General features: G+C 38.4%; 1 protein-coding gene across 1 annotated transcript in view; it reads left to right on the top strand.

Annotated features, from left to right (window-relative positions):
* nav1a (neuron navigator 1a) overlaps positions 1–21,357 on the top strand; it is a 162,883-nt gene that overhangs the window by 128,632 nt on the left and 12,894 nt on the right. The window contains 13 exon segments of the mRNA XM_048178068.1: positions 2,701–3,359; positions 3,362–3,465; positions 4,286–4,717; positions 7,582–7,623; positions 7,743–7,882; positions 10,220–10,399; positions 11,413–11,465; positions 12,287–12,310; positions 15,468–15,545; positions 16,156–16,239; positions 19,400–19,511; positions 19,604–19,722; positions 19,851–19,859. Coding sequence (XP_048034025.1) covers positions 2,701–3,359; positions 3,362–3,465; positions 4,286–4,717; positions 7,582–7,623; positions 7,743–7,882; positions 10,220–10,399; positions 11,413–11,465; positions 12,287–12,310; positions 15,468–15,545; positions 16,156–16,239; positions 19,400–19,511; positions 19,604–19,722; positions 19,851–19,859 — 2,036 coding nt within the window.

Here is a 21,357-nt window from a genome sequence, read left to right as displayed (position 1 = left end):
ATATTGTTATTCTAAGACACAATCTTGTACAATAAGACCATGTGTATATTTTGTCGTACAAGCCTACCGTTAAAGTGATGTAGTACCAGGAAAACAAATTACATCTCCATTCCTCTTCTCACAGCTGTATCTCTGTCAGTTTAATAGCTTAACAGTTGGACTCTTTCAATTAGCTATTTTTTCCTCCCTGTCCAATTTTTCCAGTTTCCATTGACTCTCTCTCTCTTTCTGTTTCTGACTCACTTTTACTGTTTGCCTCCAGTCTAAACAAACGTGTAAAAAATGTGTCTTGCCCCCTTGTATCCTTTGATACAATCATGCTAGTATTTAATCCAGTCATAGTCTGCTAATGGCCTACATTATTCCAACTCAACATATTTCTTTTCACATCTAATCTTCATCTCAAGTTGATGTCAGCTGTATTTACTTGTGTTGGCCGTCGTCCTGGGTGGCAGTGGTGTGAATTACAGCGCCTCGTGACAGATGAAATACATGCCGTATTTCACTGTTACGCTATTTTTATTTGTTGTACGGTCTGCTAATTGAGCCATTTAAATGCTTAAGCTACTCCCGCAAGGTTTTTCGCATGCCGTGGATGGCGTTGTTAAACTAAAGCCAATTTTCATGTTTGCGAACAGTCTGTTTGGAGTGTTTTCCCATTCGCCCGGAGATCGAGTCACGATTGCACTAGCGTTTTGGCCCTGTTTTTGCCACATATTTATAAATATCTCTGAGAGGATCCAGATGGCCATCAGGGTGGGCTTTGCAAGTTCACCCATTTCATGTTGTCAGTATTGTAACAGTTGTGCCGTACCCACTCCGTTTGTTTCTTAAATAGCTCAATGACTTCAAGGGCCCTCTGTTAAAGTTAAAGTCTTAAATATTCAAGCAGCCTGTCATGTTACAGTTGAGTGAATTGAAGTCAGCAGCATAAGCAGTAAAGTCTTTTACCTCATGATGGATTGTATCCATATACTGCATTATTCTAATGAAGCAGCTTGTGCATCTGTTGGTGTAGTGTGTGTGTGTTTCACATACATTGTTGTGTTAAATGAAGTGTAAAAGCTTACTTTAAAGCAGGGTGTGGTTGGAGGTCTTTTCTAGGAAACCTTGCAAAATACCCTCAGACCCAAAAATGTAATTTAGTGAAGAAGATTATTTCACTCAATAATTTGAAGAAAATAAGTGTTGCAAAACTCAGTGCAATGAGTGGTTGCAATGTGGATAGAAAGTGTTTTTTAGAGCATTTCTTCATGATTGTCAGGGTGTTTTGATTGGTTTATAGGTGGTTGTGAGGCAGGTCTTTATGATATTCTGGTTTGATGTGATGGGCAAAAACTCCCTTAGGTCCCTTATGGGGCGTTCACACCAGACGCGACTTGCGCAAATAAATCGTGCTATTTGCGCGCAGTTGGACGCTTGAACATTTTGAGTTTACTCGCTTCATTCGTGCATGAAATTCACTTCACAACAGATGCAAAATCGTGTCATGGGAGGGGCTCTCCCTCTCTTTTAAATATGTGTCCCAGACTCTTCCACTTCGTTCTGCACACTTCCTCTGAATAAACACAACTTGTCAGCGGGAAAGTAGTTGTAAAATACGGTAAATAAGCTCAATTTGCCGGCTTTAGCTAGCTTGTAGTCTCAATATGTATATAGCTCAAATTAAGTAAAGACCGTTTTTTACAACAGATTGTCCGACCTCCTCTCTCACTTTCTTCCAAGCAAAATCCTTTTTATTCCTGTTTCTATAAAAGTATGAAGATGTATTGTACAGCGACAATGATTTTATCCTCCATTGTTGTCCTCCTCCGCTCGCTACGTCGTAATTACGTCACTACTTGAGCAAGCTCCTGATTGGTTAATGCGGTGCGAATTTTCGCCCAAGTTCAGATTTTTCAACTTGCGAGATTTGCGCAAATCACGTGTTACATGATTTGCGCATGCGAAGGCCCAAAACGCTCAATTCGTGCCACATAATTCGCGCCACCTTATTCGCGTGAATCGTGCCGCACGTCCTGATTTTGCTGAGTTAGATGCGTTCCTGGGTCAACATATTTTGTTGATCCTGGAACAACATTCCAGTCTGAAAATTTAGTCTTAACCCTATTCCTACCCCTAAACCTAACCCTACCCATAAGTTATCCCAAAAATCAGAGGGAAATGATAGATGGATAACACTGATGTAGAAGTACCAATTCATGATTTTAAGCCTAAACTTGACAAAATCTGTAAACTTGTCCCTCAAATCTGATTGGTTGATTTGAATGCTGTTCCAGGATCAACAAAAATTTTGACCCAGGAACATGTTGAACTCAGCAAAATCAGGTTCTGCAATCGTGCCGCAGGATGTCTATTTGCGTCTTGCAAATGTAAATCACTCGCGCTTAATGCTTAATTCGTGTCTGGTGTAACGCACCATTATAAAAGTAATATCGCACCTCTCATCAACAATTGAGGTTGAGTCACTGATTTTATGTAAAAAAAAAAAAAAATGTTTGTTTTTCTGCTTGTACCTTCTCCAGCTTGCAGTGTTATTTTTTATGTTTTAATGGGATCACATTTGAAATGTTTTGGAATGTGAAAAAAAAAAAACCCTTCAAGACCCAAATGCTCTTCTGTCCTGGTCTGATGTTTGTAATGATTCTTCTTGATTATGGTTACTCATGTCTTATTATGTTTACTTGTGTTTGCTTGCAGTTCCAAAGAACGATCAGCGAGTTGTGGATAAAGCCAAAATGGCAGTGAAAACATCTGGATTACAGCGCTCTAGTTCGGATGCAGGGAAAGATCGTGGTGAGCACCGAAAACCTCCCTCCGGTCTTGTCCGTCCTTCTGCCGGCACGGCAAATTCCTTCGGTTACAAGAAAACTGTTCCAACCACTGGCACTGCCACTGTGCTAACAACTGGTGGAAACGGAGACTCTGCAATTGGGAACAAAACTCCTAAAACCTCTGGTATCCCAGTGAAACCCTCTGCTGGTAGTGTAGGTGGAGGACGAAAGACCAGCCTCGATGTGTCGAACTGTGATCAAGGCTTCATGGCTCCGAATGCACGCAACAACATCCAGTATCGAAGTCTCCCAAGACCTGCTAAGTCTAGCACCTTGAGTCTGACGGGAGGACGGCCAGGCGCTCGCCCTGTCAGCAGCAACATGGATGCTGGTCTGCAGGGCCTAAAAACGGTCCCCACCCCATCCAGACTGAAGGAACCAGGCAGTGTGAAGAGCTCCCATCGGGCCAGTACAGGAGGGTGTGGTCCAGTCAACCAGACGGACCGTGAGAAGGAGAAGGCCAAAGCCAAGGCAGTGGCGTCTGACTCTGAGTGTGGCGGAGGGGGCTCGCTCAAGAACGGCACATTGACACCAACACAAGTGCGCTAGAGCCTCCTTCCAAGCTACTGGGACTTCGGCAACCATCCAGCCTGGGCAAATATTCAGAGCTACCCTCTCCCAACTCTCAGAGGTGAGAAAAACCTCCTTTACATAGCTTCAATCTGCTCTTATTGTCTGGGGTTTTGCATTTTTCTTTCAATGACAGAAAAAACAACTTGAAATTGACTACTTGAAATTTTGCATAATTACATTTCATTTATGCTAAAACATTTATAAGGTTTTTACCATGAAATTGGTATAATGTGTGAGGACTTTTGGGTGAAACACTTGCTAAAACCCTAAACATCTAAAACACTTGCTAACACAAGTTAGCTAGCAGTCAAATGTATATATTAAAATAAAATTATCAAATACTGACATTTTTGTAAAAAAAAAAATAAATAAATAAATAAATAAATAAATATATATATATATATATATATATATATATATATATATATATATATATATATATATATATATATATATATATATATATATATTATTTTTTTTTTTTTTTTTTTTTTTTTTTTTAAATGACAGCATATAGAATTACTAAAACTTAAGCTAAAATTAAAATGAAAACTGAAAATATACAAATAAAAGCTAATTCAAAATTTGAACAAATACTGAGGTAGTATAACCTAATGTCAGATAATGATATAAAATTAATTATTAATTAATTATTTTCTATTAATTAATTAACTTGTCATTGTTAATTAAAAAATTAATTACAACAAAAAGTTTAAATGTATTATGTATTCATTACGAATCACCTATTTATTTATTTATTTTATTTTTTTTTCATTTATATATTACAACTGTTTATTTTCATCACTAACTGACGTCACTGTCATGTCAGTTATTTTAAGACTGATTTTTAATTCATCTCTATATCATGGGATTCACAGGCCCTCCAGTGCCAGATCTCTGCCCAAACCTGCTCACCTAGACAAAGTCAACTCCAACAGCCTGGACTGTGGGATAATCAATGTGGAGGACCAGCTTCCTCCCAAAGTGCCACCCTTCTCCAAATTACAAGATCTTTCAGGAATTAGCAGCTCAAGTTGTCTGACCCCCAGCCCGGCTCCCATTCTTAACGTCAACTCCTCCGAATGTTTCTCCAGCGCCACCGTGGGCCGAGGGGGCAGTGCTGGTGGATCTCCCTCACTCTACCCCCGTCTCTCTGGGCTGCATCGTAGCATGGAGTCCTTGTCTCTACAGATGAGCGTGTCTCCAGCAGGTGGCGGTGTGACGGAGCCCAGGCCCAGACATGAGGACAGAGGGACGCTTGGTGGCTGGTCAACAGGAAGCAGGGTCTCACTCACTCTCACAACAGACAGGTGAGGGCGTCTCCAGTCATTCCTGCACCTCCTGTCTACGTGTTACATGTCTGTGATCACTTCACCAGATAACATGAACTATGCTAGTGTAATATAATATAATATAGTACAATTATTGCTGTCAATTGACTGAAAACAATATATAGCATATAATATAATGCTAGCCAAATAGGTTTATAGGTCAATATAAAGGGGAAAAAAGTGGTTAATGTCCTATATATTATATTATATTATATTATATTATATTATATTTTATATTATATTATATTATAAATTTATTTTAAAACATTTAAATTAAATAGAAAAATAGGAATTAATATTAAATATTAAATAGGAAAATGTCTCTTTAATTACAATACAAAAACTGGGTTTTATAGGGTAGAGTGGGGGAAAACAGCCCCTTATGGTAAAAAGTTTTGCCCCAAAATAACCACTTGATAAAATTAAGATACATTTTTGTTGTTGCTATGGACTTGTAAGAGTGATGTGGACGTATTCACACTGGTGACGTAACTGAGAGAAAGCGGATTTCACAGTAACACTGTGTAGACATGGTGTAAGTGATCTAATTTTCAGCAGTAAGAAAAGAAGTGTTTTAAAGCTTGTTGTTTTGCAGAACATCACAGTTACATATGATATGAGAATAAGGCCTGTAGTTGTGTACATGTTATTTAAGGAAAATATAATTATATATAGCTAACAATATTTTTCAAATAGGCTGATTTTCAGCATGGTTCATTAACAAATATTCATATTTATCTACTGTTATTTTGGCTTGTCTATAATTTTAAGCTAAAACTGCCTTGTACTCTGGACTGCTTTGTCAGAGTGAGGGCATTTTTCACACTTGGTGTATAATGTATGTCATTGTCACTGAAAACTAGATAACTATTCTAGACACATTTAACTTTTCTTTCACATAAAAAAAAAAAAAAAAAAAATACAGTCCACATACAGGGGGACATTTCTATGGAAGCTTGTTTCCGCCATGAAGTAAAAAAATTAAAAAAGGTAATTGCGACTCTTTTTCTCACATTTCTGACTTTTTTCTCAGAATTGCGAGATATAAAGTCACAATTGCGAGTTATAAAGTCAGAATTTGTGGATTTTACAGGGATAATTCACCCAAAAATGAAAATTCTGTCATCATGAACACAAAGGAAGATATTTGGAAGAATGTCAGTAACCAAACAGATCTCACCCCCCGTTTACTACCATAATAGGAAAAAGAAATACTATGATAGTCAATGGGGGTGAGATCTGTTTGGTTACTGATATTCTTCCAAATATCTTGCCTTTGTGTACAGCAGAACAAAGAAATTCATATACGTTTGGAACAACTTGAGGGTGAGTAAATGATGACAGAATTTTCTTTTTTGGGTGAACTATCCCTTTAAGTCAGAATTGCGAGTTATAAAGTCAGAATTGTGATTTGATGATAATGGCATATAAACTCGCAATTCTGAGAAAAAAATCTCACAATTCTGACTTTATAAGACACAATTGTGAGTTTATATAAAAAGTTGCAATTACCTTTTTTTATTTATTTTTTTATTTTTTTATTTAGTAGTGGAAACAAGCTTCCATATGTTTCACCCCACTCTACCTTAAAGGTTATTAAGGCATTATAATCTGACCTGTTATATAATATATTATATTATATATTGAGTTTACAAAAAAAAAAAATAGAAATTAGAAATTAGAAACAAACAAGAAGACTTTTGAGTTCATCTACATCAAAAAAAAAAAAAAAAAAAAAACTTTGCACAACCATGGTCGTTTCCTGTCTCTGCCCTAAAACAGCAGCCCTCGAATGTAAATGACCACGAGAAAACTAACATATTGGGTGGTGTGTTCAAAGCAGCAGCTCATCACTGGGCGTGCCAGTGGAAACATCTAAAAGCAGCTCACTCTTCCTGTTACCGGGGTTATTTTCACCACAAGGTTCATACAGCTCTCTGCCACCCATGGCCTCTCTGTTTTTGTGCCGTCTCCTTTATAAAAAAACCACCACAAAATTGTGTTAATGCTTGCTTGGTCAGATTAAAAACTGGACAATAGCTCATGGCCTTAATCTTGCTCATGACTTTTATAGGGCCGCCGCAGATCTGAAAGGCTAATGAGGGTCATGTGTCTGAGGCAGAACGTCTATCATTAGTTTAATTTGCAGTGACTCTAATAACGTTTCTATTCAGCAACTTATCTCTTTCCATCACAGCTCTTATCCATCGCTTTCTTTATCCATTTCTTCACTAGGGAGTTATTAATGAAGACTTGGCAAAGCAGTTTGTGATCATTTTTTTCTCTCTCTCTCTCTCTCTCTCTCTCTCTCTCTCTCTCTCTCATATATATATATATATATATATATATATATATATATATATATATATATATATATATATATATATATATATATATATATATATATATATAATCTCAAAAAATCATTTGTCAGATCACTTACAAAATTAACAGCAATCAATAAGTCACTTGATTTGGGAATCATTCATGTCTTTAGCACAAGAGGTGCAGGGCAACTTACACACTGAATTTAATACTTGGTGTCAAGTGCTTCTTAATCTTCCTCCACAGAGCCACATCACAGCATTTACATTTACATTTATACAGCACATTAGTACTCAGTTCACATGCACCCAAAATTCAAAGCAGAACAATTGCCTATTATGCTAACACTCAGATTATATCTCAGCTAATTATCCCTCTGCCTGAATTACTAATTGCTCATTTTGCTTTACAAATGTCTGTGATCTATTTTTGGAGTGTGATCTCTTCATTTCCATGCATAAGTGTCCTGTCATTTGAATAATGCTCTTTTTCTCACTCTCCTTTTTTTCTTCTTTCAGCTCACAAAGAGACAGAAATACTCTCCCGAAGAAAGGCTTAAGGTACTGATCATTTAACTTTACCTCCGCCGCCTCATTATGGTGCCCCTCTTGATGGGCCAAATGGTTTGTAAACGATTGTAATTCCATGAAACTGACGTCACACCCTCATTTCCCATCAGCCAGCACATCTCCTCGCAGGCTGAGGAGGACAACAAAGAGAGACGTCACTCTCACACCATCATGAGCTTGACGGAGACGAGCAGTCCGCCACAGTTCCCTTCACCCATACTGACAGGAAAAATGCCGCTGACGAGCATCAGTAAGTGTCTGCACACTTCTACAGCATTAACTGAACTCTGGTCATATATGTGATATACACTATATTACCAAAAGTTTTGGGACGCCTGCCTTTATGTGCACATTCAACTTTAATTCAATTCTCATTTTTCACATTTACATTTCACATTTATTTGTATAGCGCTTTTCACAATACATATCGTTTCAAAGCAGACATCCCACTCTTAATCTGTAGGGTTTAATATGGAGTTGTCCCACCCTTTGCAGCTATAACAGCTTCAACTATTCTGGGAAGGCTTTCCACAAGGTTTAGGAGTGTGTTTATGGGAATTTTTGACCATTCTTCTAGAAGCACATTTGTGAGGTCAGGCACTGATTTTGGCGAGAAGGCCTGGCTTGCAGTCTCCGCTCTACTTCATCCCAAAGGTGTTCTGTCGGGTTGAGGTCAGGACTCTGTGTAGGCCAGTCAAGTTACTCCACATCAAATTCGCTCATCCATGTCTTTATGGACCTTGCACTGGTGCGCAGTCATGTTGGAAAAGGAAGGGGCCATCCCCAAACTGCACACTTCCCACAAAGTTGTGAGCATGAAATTGTCCAAAATGTCTTGGTATGCTGAAGCATTAAAGGTGCCCTAGAATCAATACTTGAATTTACCTTGGCATAGTTGAATAACAAGAGTTCAGTACATGGAAATGACATACAGTGAGTCTCAAACACCATTGTTTCCTCCTTCTTATGTAAATCTCATTTGTTTAAAAGACCTCTGAAGAACAGGCGAATCTCAACATAACACCGACTGTTACGTAACAGTCGGGATCATTAATATGTATGCCCCCAATATTTGCATATGCCAGTTCATGTTCAAGGCATTACACAAGGGCAGCCACGTCTGGATCTGTGCACAGCTGAATCATCAGGTAGCACGCGATTTAAAGAGGCCGCAGCCTGAATCGGTGCATAGTTAATGATGCCCCAAAATAGGCAGTTAAAAAAATTAATTAAAAAAAATCTATGGGGTATTTTGAGCTGAAACTTCACAGACACATTCAGGGGACACCTTACACTTATATTACATCTTGTAAAAACTGGTTCTAGGACACCTTTAAGAGTTCCATTCACTGGAACTAAGGGGCCAAGCCCAACCCCTGAAAAACAACCCCACACCATAATCCCCCCTCCACCAAACTTTACACTCGGCACAATGCAGTCAGGCAAGTACCGTTCTCCTGGCAGTCGCCAAACCGAGACTCATCCATCAGATTGTCAGACAGAGAAGCATGATTCGTCACTCCAGAGAACACTTCTCCACTGCTCTAGAGTCCGGTGGTGGCGTGCTTTACACCACTGCATCTGACGCTTTGCATTGCACTTGGTGATTTAAGGCTTGGATGCAGCTGCTCGGCCATGGAAACACATTCCATGAAGCTCTCTACACACTGTTCTTGAGCTAATCTGAAGGCCACACAAAGTTTGGAGGTCTGTAGCTATTGACTCTGCAGAAAGTTGGCGACTTCTGCACAGTGTGTGCCTCAGCATGCGCTGACCCCGCTCTGTGATTTTTACGTGGCCTACCACTTCGTGGCTGAGTTGCTGTTGTTCCCAATTGCTTCCACATTATGATACCACTAACAATTGACCGTGGAATATTTAGTAGTGAAGGAAATTTCACGAATGGACTTATTGCACAGGTGGCAACCTATCATGGTACCACGCTTGAATTCACTGAGCTCCTGAGAGCGACCCATTCTTTCACAAATGTTTGTAGAAGCAGTCTACATGCTTAGGTGCTTGATTTTATGTCCACATGGACATTATGCGCAATAAGACTGTCTACATATAATAAGTTAATAAAGTTCATTTTGGTTCATGTTTTGCATCCCTGTTTGCTGAAAGTCGGCATGAAACAGAAGTTGTGATAGTCTTTTCTTCTCTATTGTGACATATATCTGAGTGAAACAGCTTCTCAAACAAGAACAAATGTAGGGTGGGACATTGATTTTGTCCATGGGGAATTGATTGGATGGTTGTGGTTTGCTATTGGTCGATCTCAGGTGAGTGACAGGTTGCCCCACCCTCACGTCATCAAGAGAAGAGAAGAGATGAGCTGCAAGAGGGAGGGGAAGTTATTTTGATCAAAGATTGAGGACATATAAAAAAAAAATAAATAAATAAATATATATATAGCAATATTCCATACAAAAATAAGAATTGGCAATTTTGATTTTGATTATATGGTGACTTTAACCCATTGAAAAAGATGCATCCCACCAGGCGACATGCAGGACACCTTTCACCATTGTGCCTTGATTTATATCATATATAAACACTGGCTCCCTCTGCTGTCTGTTATGTGCAGTGACACCAAGTCCCACCTCAGGAACGCCAAGGATGACCAGATCCAACAGCATTCCCACTCAAGAGGCCAGTTTTGAGCTGTATCAGTCCTCACCGCTGGGCAGCACCCTATCGCTTGCTGAGCGACCCAAGAGCATGATCCGATCCGGCTCCTTCAGAGACAGAGAACCCGGCGATGACGGTGAGAAACTAGCTCAGTCTAAATGGGGCATAGAGATTAAATATCTGGAGAACTTCAAATCCCAGAAGGGACAAAATATTACCATTGTCCCCTTTAGCAGTAAAGCGCAAAGTAGACTTAATTATTTACATGTGCACAGTTATACACATAGCCTTTCAAAGTATCGTCTTCCAGGCTCCGTCCGAAAACGTAAAAATGCTGCCTTTTGAATGTTTTTGAAGCATTGATCATTGTAGCTAATCACAGACATATCTGTTGAGTGCGTGAACACAATGGCCAATCAGAGGTGTTTAAGAATCAACTCAAAATGCTAGCGGAAAATGCTGGCATTTTACTTAAGTAAGTCGGTACTTTTGACAACACTGTTATCACCAAAGCTTGCTCTATTTTGCTTTAGATCATTAAACTGTTATGGCTCAGAAATCTGTCTGAAATCAGTTTAGAGAGGTACCTTTATGCGCAAACACTGCCTATGAATTCATTGCCTTATAAGGCAGCGTGGAAACAAGTCAGCTGCCTAAGTTTTCGGACGCAGCCCCAGTGTCTCTTCCGTTCATTCAGTTTTTTCCTTGACTATTTTGTAAATCAACAGCCCACCTTGTGGATAAATTAATTGGTGGGAAAAAATTCAATATGATATGTGACCTGAGCTTACAGAGTATTAGTGGTTACAAAAACCGGGCGGTGCGTGTACAGTATGCGTGTCCTGTGCTGATGATGAAATTCACAAAAATATGAGTGTATGTGGACCCTAGTGCACGCATAAAAAGTGAAGTATGCTTTGGACTTAGTATTTTGCCTTTGATCAAAACATTACTAAATTTTCGAACTATTTTTGTGCTAATAGATAGCTCTGTAAACTGGGTGTGATTCTACAAATAATAAAACATAACACAGGATATGTTCAATAAATAATCTGAATTTGCCACAATGAAACCTATCCTGTGATTTAGCTATTTTAATGCTTTTAAAATCACACTTTTGTGTGTTTTTCTCTATTTTTCCTGCTGCAGTTCATGGCTCGGTGCTCTCACTGGTGTCTAATGCCTCCTCCAGCTACTCCTCGGTAAGAATCCCACCACTTTTTCCCCCTGAACACGTGTCATACGGTGCTAGACTCTCACGAGTGCAGCTCGGCTGGAACTGTCGACTGCTCCTGCTGATTTATTGGACCCTCACAGCAGGGACACTACTAGAAGCTTTCTCTGCTTTCCTTACTGAAAATGGAGTTGTTACTTGAACTGCTGCACATGACACAGGTGCTGATGTGATCTATTGGTTGAATGAAGAACAGGCCTGTTTTTGTACATAAAACAGATTTACACAGTAGTATAAACATCTCAAACAAGTCAAATCACTTCAGTCATCAAAAATAAAATGTCAAATGTATTTCATTCACTCATTCACTCATAAGTAATACTACTGATCTTGCAGCTAATTAACCCAGTTGTCCTATAAATAGTGAAATAATTTACTATTGCTTTATTAAAAAATGCATTCCTATCTAGGGCTGCACAGTTAATTGAATAAAAAATAAAAATAAATCAAGTCTACAATTTAATTAAATAAATAAATATTTGCCATACTTTTGAATTCAAGTAAAATGTGAACACTACTTTGTCACCAAATTTTGGATCAGCTGAAACTGGTCTCAATTTGGTTCTTTTAAAGAGAACAAGTGTGAACACACTTTTATGTGTTTTTATTATCATTTTTAGCACTGGATCTTTAATATATTGCAGAAAAAAAATAATTTGACCAAACTGTGCAGCCCTGTTCCTGTCTTAGATCTTTTTCATTTGTATTTGTTTTTCATCACTATGGACTTCCATTTATTTAGCGTCTTACTGTCTATCTGCAATTCTTTTCTTCCGTGCAATCTCTCAGGCTGAGGAGAGAATTCAGGGCGAGGTGAGTGTCTGTCTCTCTCTCTGATTTTCCCTCTCCGTCATTCAGAATTTAATGATTTAATGATTCATTCATATTAATAATAACCTGTTTTTGTAATACATGTTCTCAGAGATCATAACAGCTAAAGTCAGCTAATGTCAGCATTTTATGTGCCCCTAGTACGCTTTTTTGAATATTACCTTTCATGTAGTGTGTAATATACTGTAGCTATTTCATTTGTAAATGTAAAAGGTCTACAACAGGGGTCATCAACTATATTTGTCCAAGGGCCAGAATTTTTCACTGCAGACACTGTAAGGGCCAGATACTCGTAATATAAAATAAAATTCGAATTGTATCCTAATACTGTGTTATTATTTGATATACTAATTCTAATTCCAAATTTATGTTATTTTTTACATATTACCTGTACTGCAGCAAGCCACCAGGGGGCGATAGCGATATTTTAGGCTTCATATTTGTGAGGCTTTCAAGCTGTCCATCACTGTCACGCAATTGTGCGCAAATCCCAGGCAAGGAAAATTTTGACATTTGTGAAAAAATGAGCACGTGAAACAATAAAAGATGTTCAATGAGAGAACGCGTTTATCGTCATTCTTGACTGAAGGCAGGCTATGGCACAAGCTACTTTTCAGAAGGCTTTTTGTTTCGTTAGATTAAAAATAAAAAACGGTTCTCATTCCCCCTTGAATAAGGCCGGAGACACACTGGCTGCGTGAGCGACTCAGCTGCGTGGCGTGTCCGTTTTTATTTCGGCTCCCATATTTAACAGGTTGGAGTTTGCACACTGAGACACGCGTCTCAGGCGCGCTCGAGCCACGCAGAAAACGCGTGCATGCTAGAAATAGAACCGACGCGTGTTCCAGCAACGGGAGTGTTCTCTGGCTAGAGCGCAGAACAGCGGAGTTTGTGCATGTCTGAGCTTGTGTTTTGTTGCTTTGACATTGTGGAAAATAGAATAATAGACAAAATGTATTAGCATTTTTACCTGTTATTATCAATCTAAATTAATCTCGTTTTTAATTTAACTTAATTTCGTTTTTCTTTGTTTAAATTTCTGTGTCAATTTGTTAGTCAGAAAATTATTAGACTACCTTAAAAGTATTGCTTAATTTAACAGACCTGTGTGTGTGCGTTTTATATCACTAGTGCAGTGTCCGTTCTCGGAGCATAAGCCCTGCCCACGTGAGGTGCGCCGCTTCCCGCTCGCGCTGCTCTAACTGTAGTTTACTAAAAGTTTATTAATTCTGAATGTGTCGCGTCTCGCGTGTCCATCTATATTGCACCAAATGCGACACTGCACTCCCCTGTGAAGTCGATTGGATGAACGGTTCTCGAAATAATAAAAATGCAAACGGATATACAGACACAGATTCCTGCCTTTATTAGAGAGAAAAATATGTTCAGCCCCTCTCTCCGAAGCTTCGAATAGTCGATGTTCATCAAAAAATGGTATTCGGACCAGCCCTAAACTTTTTCCTCTTACAAGGCTATTCCTGAATTCAGTATTATTCTGGGGGCCGGATGGAAATCTCTGGCGGGCCAGATTTGGTCTACAAAGGTCTACAAAGTTGCATGACAAATAAAATTGTCTCCTAAAACTGCCAAAACGAGTCATCAGTAATTCCAGTCTCACTTCCTGTTACAAACCTATGTAACAATGTAACAAATTTGCATAATGCCAGCTTATGGTCTTCACTGGTTGCCCGTGAACAGCGTCTACTTTGACCCTCAAACACTGTAGATGTAGCTCAGACTGGAAGAGTTTGGTTCAAGTTGTTGACATCACAACAGACTTGGCCATCTGACCAATCAGAGCAGAGTAGACCAATCGTAGCAGACTGGGCCATCATTGGATTCATGCAAACCTATTGTAGACCTCAAAACAAAACATAATAGGGGCATTTTAAACACTAACACAGCACTAGTTGAAAGCCATAAACTGCCATTAGCTGTTCAGAATGCTGTTATGAGATTTCTCTGCTGTGTTTTTGTCAAGTGATGCTTCATTCAATCATAACAGACTGTCCCTGGGTTCAAGGAAATTAGTAACTAACCACATGTCACATGTTGGTACTCATAATTCCCTCCATTTTCTGTGTTTAATAACTATAATGTGAAGGCATATTCACATCAGTATGATATTTCAGGTGTTGTCTAGTTTTAGTATATTGATGATGTCATGATAATATTTTATTTTCCTGGTGGGAATATGCCTTTACCATTTCATGAGTCTTTCTACTTGATCTATGGATGCAAAAGGAATGTGTCTCACCAAGTTACTTCGAAAAACTGGAAAATGTATACTTGGTGAAGTTTTGCATTCCAAGTCTGATGGCTTGAAGTGAGTCTGATTACTCATTGTGTGTGTTGTTCCGGTCTGGTGTGCATCATAGTATGTGAATATACTCACCATTTGTCTTTTTGTTACATTCAGTTGCATGTATAGAATTTATCAGCCCATTCCAAGTAGAGATAATATAAACAGACACAGTTGCTTTTGGGAGTGCTAAATATCATCTGTCACAGTTTTCCAGCAGCTGCAGTGAGCTTCATCGGCTCATTCTGAATTTAATACTTTAATGTAGGAAAAACAATTTAGAGATTTGTCAAAGTAAATGTGATCATTTAAAGGAATAGTTCACCCAAAAATGAACATTCTGTTATTATTTACTCACGAAATGACTATGAGTATCGTGTAACGACAATCCTTCTTCCATGGAACACAAAAGATGTTCAGAAGAATGTTCTTTTTCTGCTCTGTTCTGTTTTTTTTTTTTTTTTACCTTACAGTAGAAGTCAACAGTGACCAGGGTTGTCAAGCTCAAAAAATGAATACCCATGTCTGTATCAATTGTGACTAACGACGTGTACCGTTTTTCATATATAACTATCATATGACTTCAGAATTCTTGTCATATGGAGTACTTTTATGATATTTTTTTGAGTTTGAGAGCCCTCTCTTGTCATTTTTGTGATCATTGCATGGAATAGAGCAGCCTAACGTGTTATACTGAAGAAAGTTGTACAGGATTGGAACAACATGAGGATGAGTAATGATGACAGAATTCTCATTTTCAAACTATTCCTTTAAATTTGATGGCGCTTTATTTATCAAATTATCTGTTGGTTTACAAGTTTGTGTGTTTCTTCACAGCAAATCCGTAAGCTGAGGAGGGAGCTGGAATCTTCACAGGAGAAGGTGGCCAATCTGACCTCACAGCTGTCTGCTAATGTATGCGTACACTGTCAAACACGTATAAAGTTGCTACTGTTTTATATGTATACTACTGTTCAAAAGTCTGGGGTCAGCAAGGTTGTTGTTTTTTTTTAAAGAAATTAATAGTATTATTTATTTAATACATCCTTGCTTTAAATTGTAGTACAGTAAAGACATTATAATGAAACAAAAGATTTCTATTTCAAATAAATGCTGTTCTGTTGTACTTTCTATTGAAGTAATCCTGAAAAAATAAAAATGAATTATGGTTTCTACAAAAAATATTAAGCAACACAACTGTTTTCATGTGACACTGAAGACTGGAGTAATGATGCTGAAAATTCAGCTTTGATCACAGGAATAAATTAGAGTTTAACATATATTACAATAGAAAATTATTTCAAATTGCAATACTATTTCACAATATTACTGTTTTTACTGTATTTTTTATTAAATAAATGCAGCCTTTGTGTGCATGAGACTTCTTCAAACACATTTAAAAATCTTATCGACCCCAAACTTTTGAAAAATAGTTCTGAAATATTCCAAACATTCAATTTATTTTATATATTATCTTAATTATATGACATGTAATGCAATTAAATGGATTTTTTTGCCTCTCTAGGCCAACCTGGTGGCAGCGTTTGAGCAGAGTCTGGCCCTCATGACCTCTCGACTCCAGTCCCTCTCTGTCAGCGCTGAGCAGAAGGTGCGATATTCATCCTAAAAACACACACAAACTCCTGATAAATCTCCACCTCGATTAATTCAAATACGATGAAAAACTGGCTTATTCGTAACAGTTAAGGCCATGGCACACCAAGCCGACGTAAAAGAACTAGCGCCATTGAAAACCGACTCTGTTATCGCCTCGTGTCAACTGAGTCTCGGCAAAAAAGCTGCACTTGAACACACCAAAAGAACTACAGACAACAAACTACAAGCTTGCTTTCATCATTTTTGCTTTTATTCTCATGCATCTCATGCACTCGTTTATAAAGCTGAACAGCCAATCAGAGTTCTCTGTTTCACCGACAGCGCTAAGGCAGATTCAGCATGCTCAATCGGCCAAAATGCCCCCGACGGGGTGGGCAATATGACCAAAACCTTATTTCACGATATGAGTCATTTTATTTCACGATAACAATATATATCACAATATAGTTAAATAAGGTTTTTATATCATCAAAATGTTTGATACCATTGAAATTTCATAATTCTTGTCATCAGCTTACTCAAGCTTACTGAAGACAAGTAAACAGTCAGTGATAAAATAAGAAGAAGAAAAAACTAATTGCAAGCAATAGGACACAAAGATAGAGCAAAGAAATAGACCTACCTGAAAAACTTCAAGCACCAGAAATAAGAAATACTAGCCTACAGAAATTAATCAAATGTATAAAAAAAACTGCATATCTTCACTGTGTAAATTAAATATACATTCATTCTTATTAAAGTGAGACAAAAGTGATTCAGTCAAGAGCATTAAAGGTGGCCTAGAACCAGTTTTTACAAGATGTAATATAAGTCTAAGGTGTCCCCTGAATGTGTCTGTGAAGTTTCAGCTCAAAATACCCCATAGATTTTTTTTAATTAATTTTTTTAACTGCCTATTTTGGGGCATCATTAACTATGCACCGATTCAGGCTGCGGCCCCTTTAAATCGCTCGCTCCCTGCCCCCCCGAGCTCTCAACTATAATACAGTGCATTTACAAAGTTCACTAGTATAACCCTCAAATGGATCTTTACAAGATGTTCGTCATGCATACTGCATGTATGCGTCGGATCATTTGAGTATAGTATTTATTTGGATGTTTACATTTGATTCTGAATGAGTTTGATAGTACTCCCTGGCTAAAGCTAACATTACACACTGTTGGAGAGATTTATAAAGAATGAAGTTGTGTTTATGAATTATACAGACTGCAAGTGTTTAAAAATGAAAATAGCGACGGCTCTCTTGTCTCCGTGAATACAGTAATAAACGAATGGTAACTTTAACCACATTTAACAGTACATTAGCAACATGCTAACTAAACATTTAGAAAGACAATTCACAAATATCACTAAAAATATCATGATATCATGGATCATGTCAGTTATTATTGCTCCATCTGCCATTTTTCGCTATTGTTCTTGCTTGCTTACCTAGTCTGATGATTCAGCTGTGCACAGATCCAGACTTTAATACTGCTTGCCCTTGTCTAATGCCTTGAACATGAGCTGGCATATGCAAATATTGGGGGTGTGCATATTAATGATCCCGACTGTTACGTAACAGTCGGTGTTATGTTGAGATTCGCCTGTTCTTCGGAGGTCTTTTAAACATCTGAGATTTACACAAGATGGAGGAAACAATGGTGTTTGAGACTCACTGTATGTCTTTTCCATGTACTGAACTTTTGTTATTTAAGTATGCCAAGGTAAATTCAATTTTTGAGTCTAGGGCACCTTTAAGAGATTTTCTATTTGTCTTTTGTTGTTTTATTAACAGACAAAGATGACAGCAGGTTTATTAGGCTGCTGTCACCTTAAGACCGATGTCACCCTGATGTCATACACCGATCCATCTGCACAGCGAACACACCTTAAATCTGCAGTGGTTACGTGGTACAGCGGTTATTAAAATTTAAAATGATGAGTTTACAAGTAATTACAAGCTCTCTATAAGCACGTGAAGGCTTTTTACAGTTTTACGACTGCACATTTACACATGCGTTTTCTTTCTCAACTGTTTACGTTCACTTAAGACATTTACTCACAAAGACGGGCATTTTGACACATAAGTGTGTGTATTTGACCCAACGAGGCAGCAAAAAGAACTCAGTTCTGTACTCACACGCTCTATGAGCTGCGGCTTCATGTGCGGGCGTCTCTCAGACAGCACTCAGAAACAGTCTGACAGTGCGCACATATAGCGAAATGAGTTCTCTTTTGCTGCTTATTGCATTTCAGTGGTTTAAAATTACTTGATGGAGCAGCACAGCAACGTCACGTGAGCGTAACCGCAATAGAGGCGATAGTCCAAAATCTCTACCGGTTGACAAATTTCTACCGGTTAATCGTGTCTACGGGCACATCGCCCACCCCCAGATCCAACTAGTGCTGACAGTGCTGAACACACTGCAGAAACTGGGCCGGCCGATGCTCAACGACGACCAACCAATGACTTTGTGTTTCAGTGCCATTAGAGCAGTAGCATTTTATATCATGAGGGAGTAGGACCCTTGAGATGTCAAAACAATATAGTTCTACTGATTTCATACAAGGTCACTAGAACATCAAAACCCAGCATCATAGTTTAAAAATCAAAAACAATCATATTACGTATTACCCAACAGATGACCCAAACCTCAACTGTCCTTTTACCGCCCATAAGCTACATTAAGTCTACCACACAGAGTCACTGAGAGTGAAAGAGCAAATTTGGGTCAAATTATGACTGAATGGAGGTTGGGGGTTGCTGGCTTTTCCATACTCCAAATTTTCGAGTGCGTGAATCACGGATGCTCATGGCACATTGCCCTCTGTGAAAGAGGCAGCCAGTCTAGAAAGCTTTTCCTGCAAGGCAGTGACCCGGATTCATCGATTCATGCGACCCTAGAGATTGTTTCAGTGATTCAGAGTAAGCAAATGATGTTGAGATACCAGTGATGCACAGCTGGAGGAAATTTTGTAGACATCCCTGTGGCTACGTCTGCTGTAAATGTCATTGGTCAAGTGCCGGCAGTAACTCATTGTCGAAAGCAGAAGTTAACCTACATTTGTTTGGAAAAGCGTCAGTAGCAGTGCTTTGGGGAATGTTAATTTTAAGGTTTATGCTTTAAATGGATGTGCACAGACTAAATAAAGTCGTATTTCTCCATAGGACACTGAGTTATTGGACCTGAGAGAAACAATCGAGAGCCTTAAAACCAAGAACATGGAGGCACAGGCCGTCATCCAAGTCGCCCTCAATAATCCTGATGTTGCCCCCAAAGGTGAGGACAGGACAAACGCACCTCGAATTGTGTTTTAGCTCAATATATGATTAATATGTTACCAAACAAACGTTCTTTATCCCTTCTCTCAGAGTTGCGAATCAGGAGGCAGAACTCATCCGAGAGCATCTCTAGTCTGAACAGCATTACCAGCCACTCCAGTGTGGGCAGCCTGAAAGACGATGCCAAGAAGAAGAAGAAAAAGAGCTGGGTAAGCGGAAAAAGAGGAGCCGTTCTTTCTTTGACTTGCCATGTCACAAAGATAAATTACTGTGGATATTATTATCTGCAAGCGCATAACCTCAGTTTTCATGTATTCTTCTTTTGTAAATCTCTAAGGTCTGTGAGGTAAGTTTATAAGTCTCTCTGAGAGAATTTTCTTTGTCATTATGTGTTGTTTCTAACCACTCTACAAAGCTCCGTGTCCACAGGTTTCCATTGGTACAGCTCCTCTGACAGTCACTTCAGCTTATACTACATTTGTAAACTATTATGTTACAACAGTTAATGGGTGAATTCACTAAGCAATTAGCACATGGTATTTAAGTGCAAAATCCTTTTTTCTGCACTCGGAAACCATTGTGTTCCAAATGACATACTCTATGCACTTAACCGTCTAGTCACCGATGTTGGATGACAAAATGACCTAAATCAACACACTAGACTCTAACAGACAGTTCAGTGCATGAGGTGTCCAATATTGCTCACTGTTTTTGGTTAAAATTTAGTATATCATTCAGGTATTTGAAGTGCACTTTTCCTTTTTGGAAATTTTAAGTGCGGATGCATTACTCAAACTATTTAGACTACACAATGGCATAAAATAGTGCATAAGTAAGCAAACTGGGATGCACCTCAGGTTCTAAGAACTGACAAGATGGGGACCCACAAGATCTGAATTGCATTAAAGGATTAGTTCACTTTCAAATAAAATTTTCCTGATAATTTACTCACCCCCATGTCATCCAAGATGTTCATATCCTTCTTTCTTCAGTCGAAAAAGAAATTGAAGGTTTTTGATGAAAACATTCTAGGATTTTTCTCCTTATAGTGGACTTCAATGGCCTCCAAATGGTTGAAGGTCAAAATTACAGTTTCAGTGCAGCTTCAAAGGGCTTTAAACGATACCAGACGAGGAATAAGGGTCTTATCTAGCGAAACGATCAGTCATTTTCAAAACAAATGTATATGCTTTATATAAACAAATGATTGCCTTCCAAGTGATTCCGCCAAAACCACACTTTTGTATTCTTCAAAAAGTTTACGCTGTATGTCCTACGCATTCCCTATTCTACTTATGGAACAAATGGAACTGGTGCTGCGTTTCGTTCCGTAAGTAGAATAAGGAAGGCGTAGGACATACAGCGTAAGCTTTTTGAAGAATACAAAAGTGCGGTTTTGGCGGAAACACTTGGAAGGCGATCATTTAGGGATGAGAATAGGGAATAAACCTTAATTAATTTTCGACTGAAGAAAGAAGGACATGGACATCTTGGATGACATGGGGGTGAATAAATTATCAAGAAAAATTTTATTTGAGAGTGAACTAATCCTTTAATAACTTTAGTGCATCACACATGAAATCAATAATAAAGTGGTGTAAATTAACTGCTCTATGAATGGTCACAATTCATTCTTAGTGAATTCCCTCTAGAATGCCTACTAATACTGCAAACATGTGGACATACTGTGAATGTTTCATATGGCTATTGCTAAAGAAGAAGGAAAAAAAAAAACAGTTAGTGAATACTGTTGCACATACATGAACGAAGCTACAGCTAAACACTCGCACTAACTCTGGCATGTAGAGACGGATCACTTTGCATGTTGAAATCTGTTTGGCATT

The sequence above is a fragment of the Megalobrama amblycephala genome, linkage group LG24, assembly GCF_018812025.1.
Source record: "Megalobrama amblycephala isolate DHTTF-2021 linkage group LG24, ASM1881202v1, whole genome shotgun sequence".
Classification (NCBI taxonomy): domain Eukaryota; kingdom Metazoa; phylum Chordata; class Actinopteri; order Cypriniformes; family Xenocyprididae; genus Megalobrama; species Megalobrama amblycephala.
Note: the sequence above shows the minus strand (reverse complement) of the source record. Positions and strands in the feature narration are given on the sequence as shown.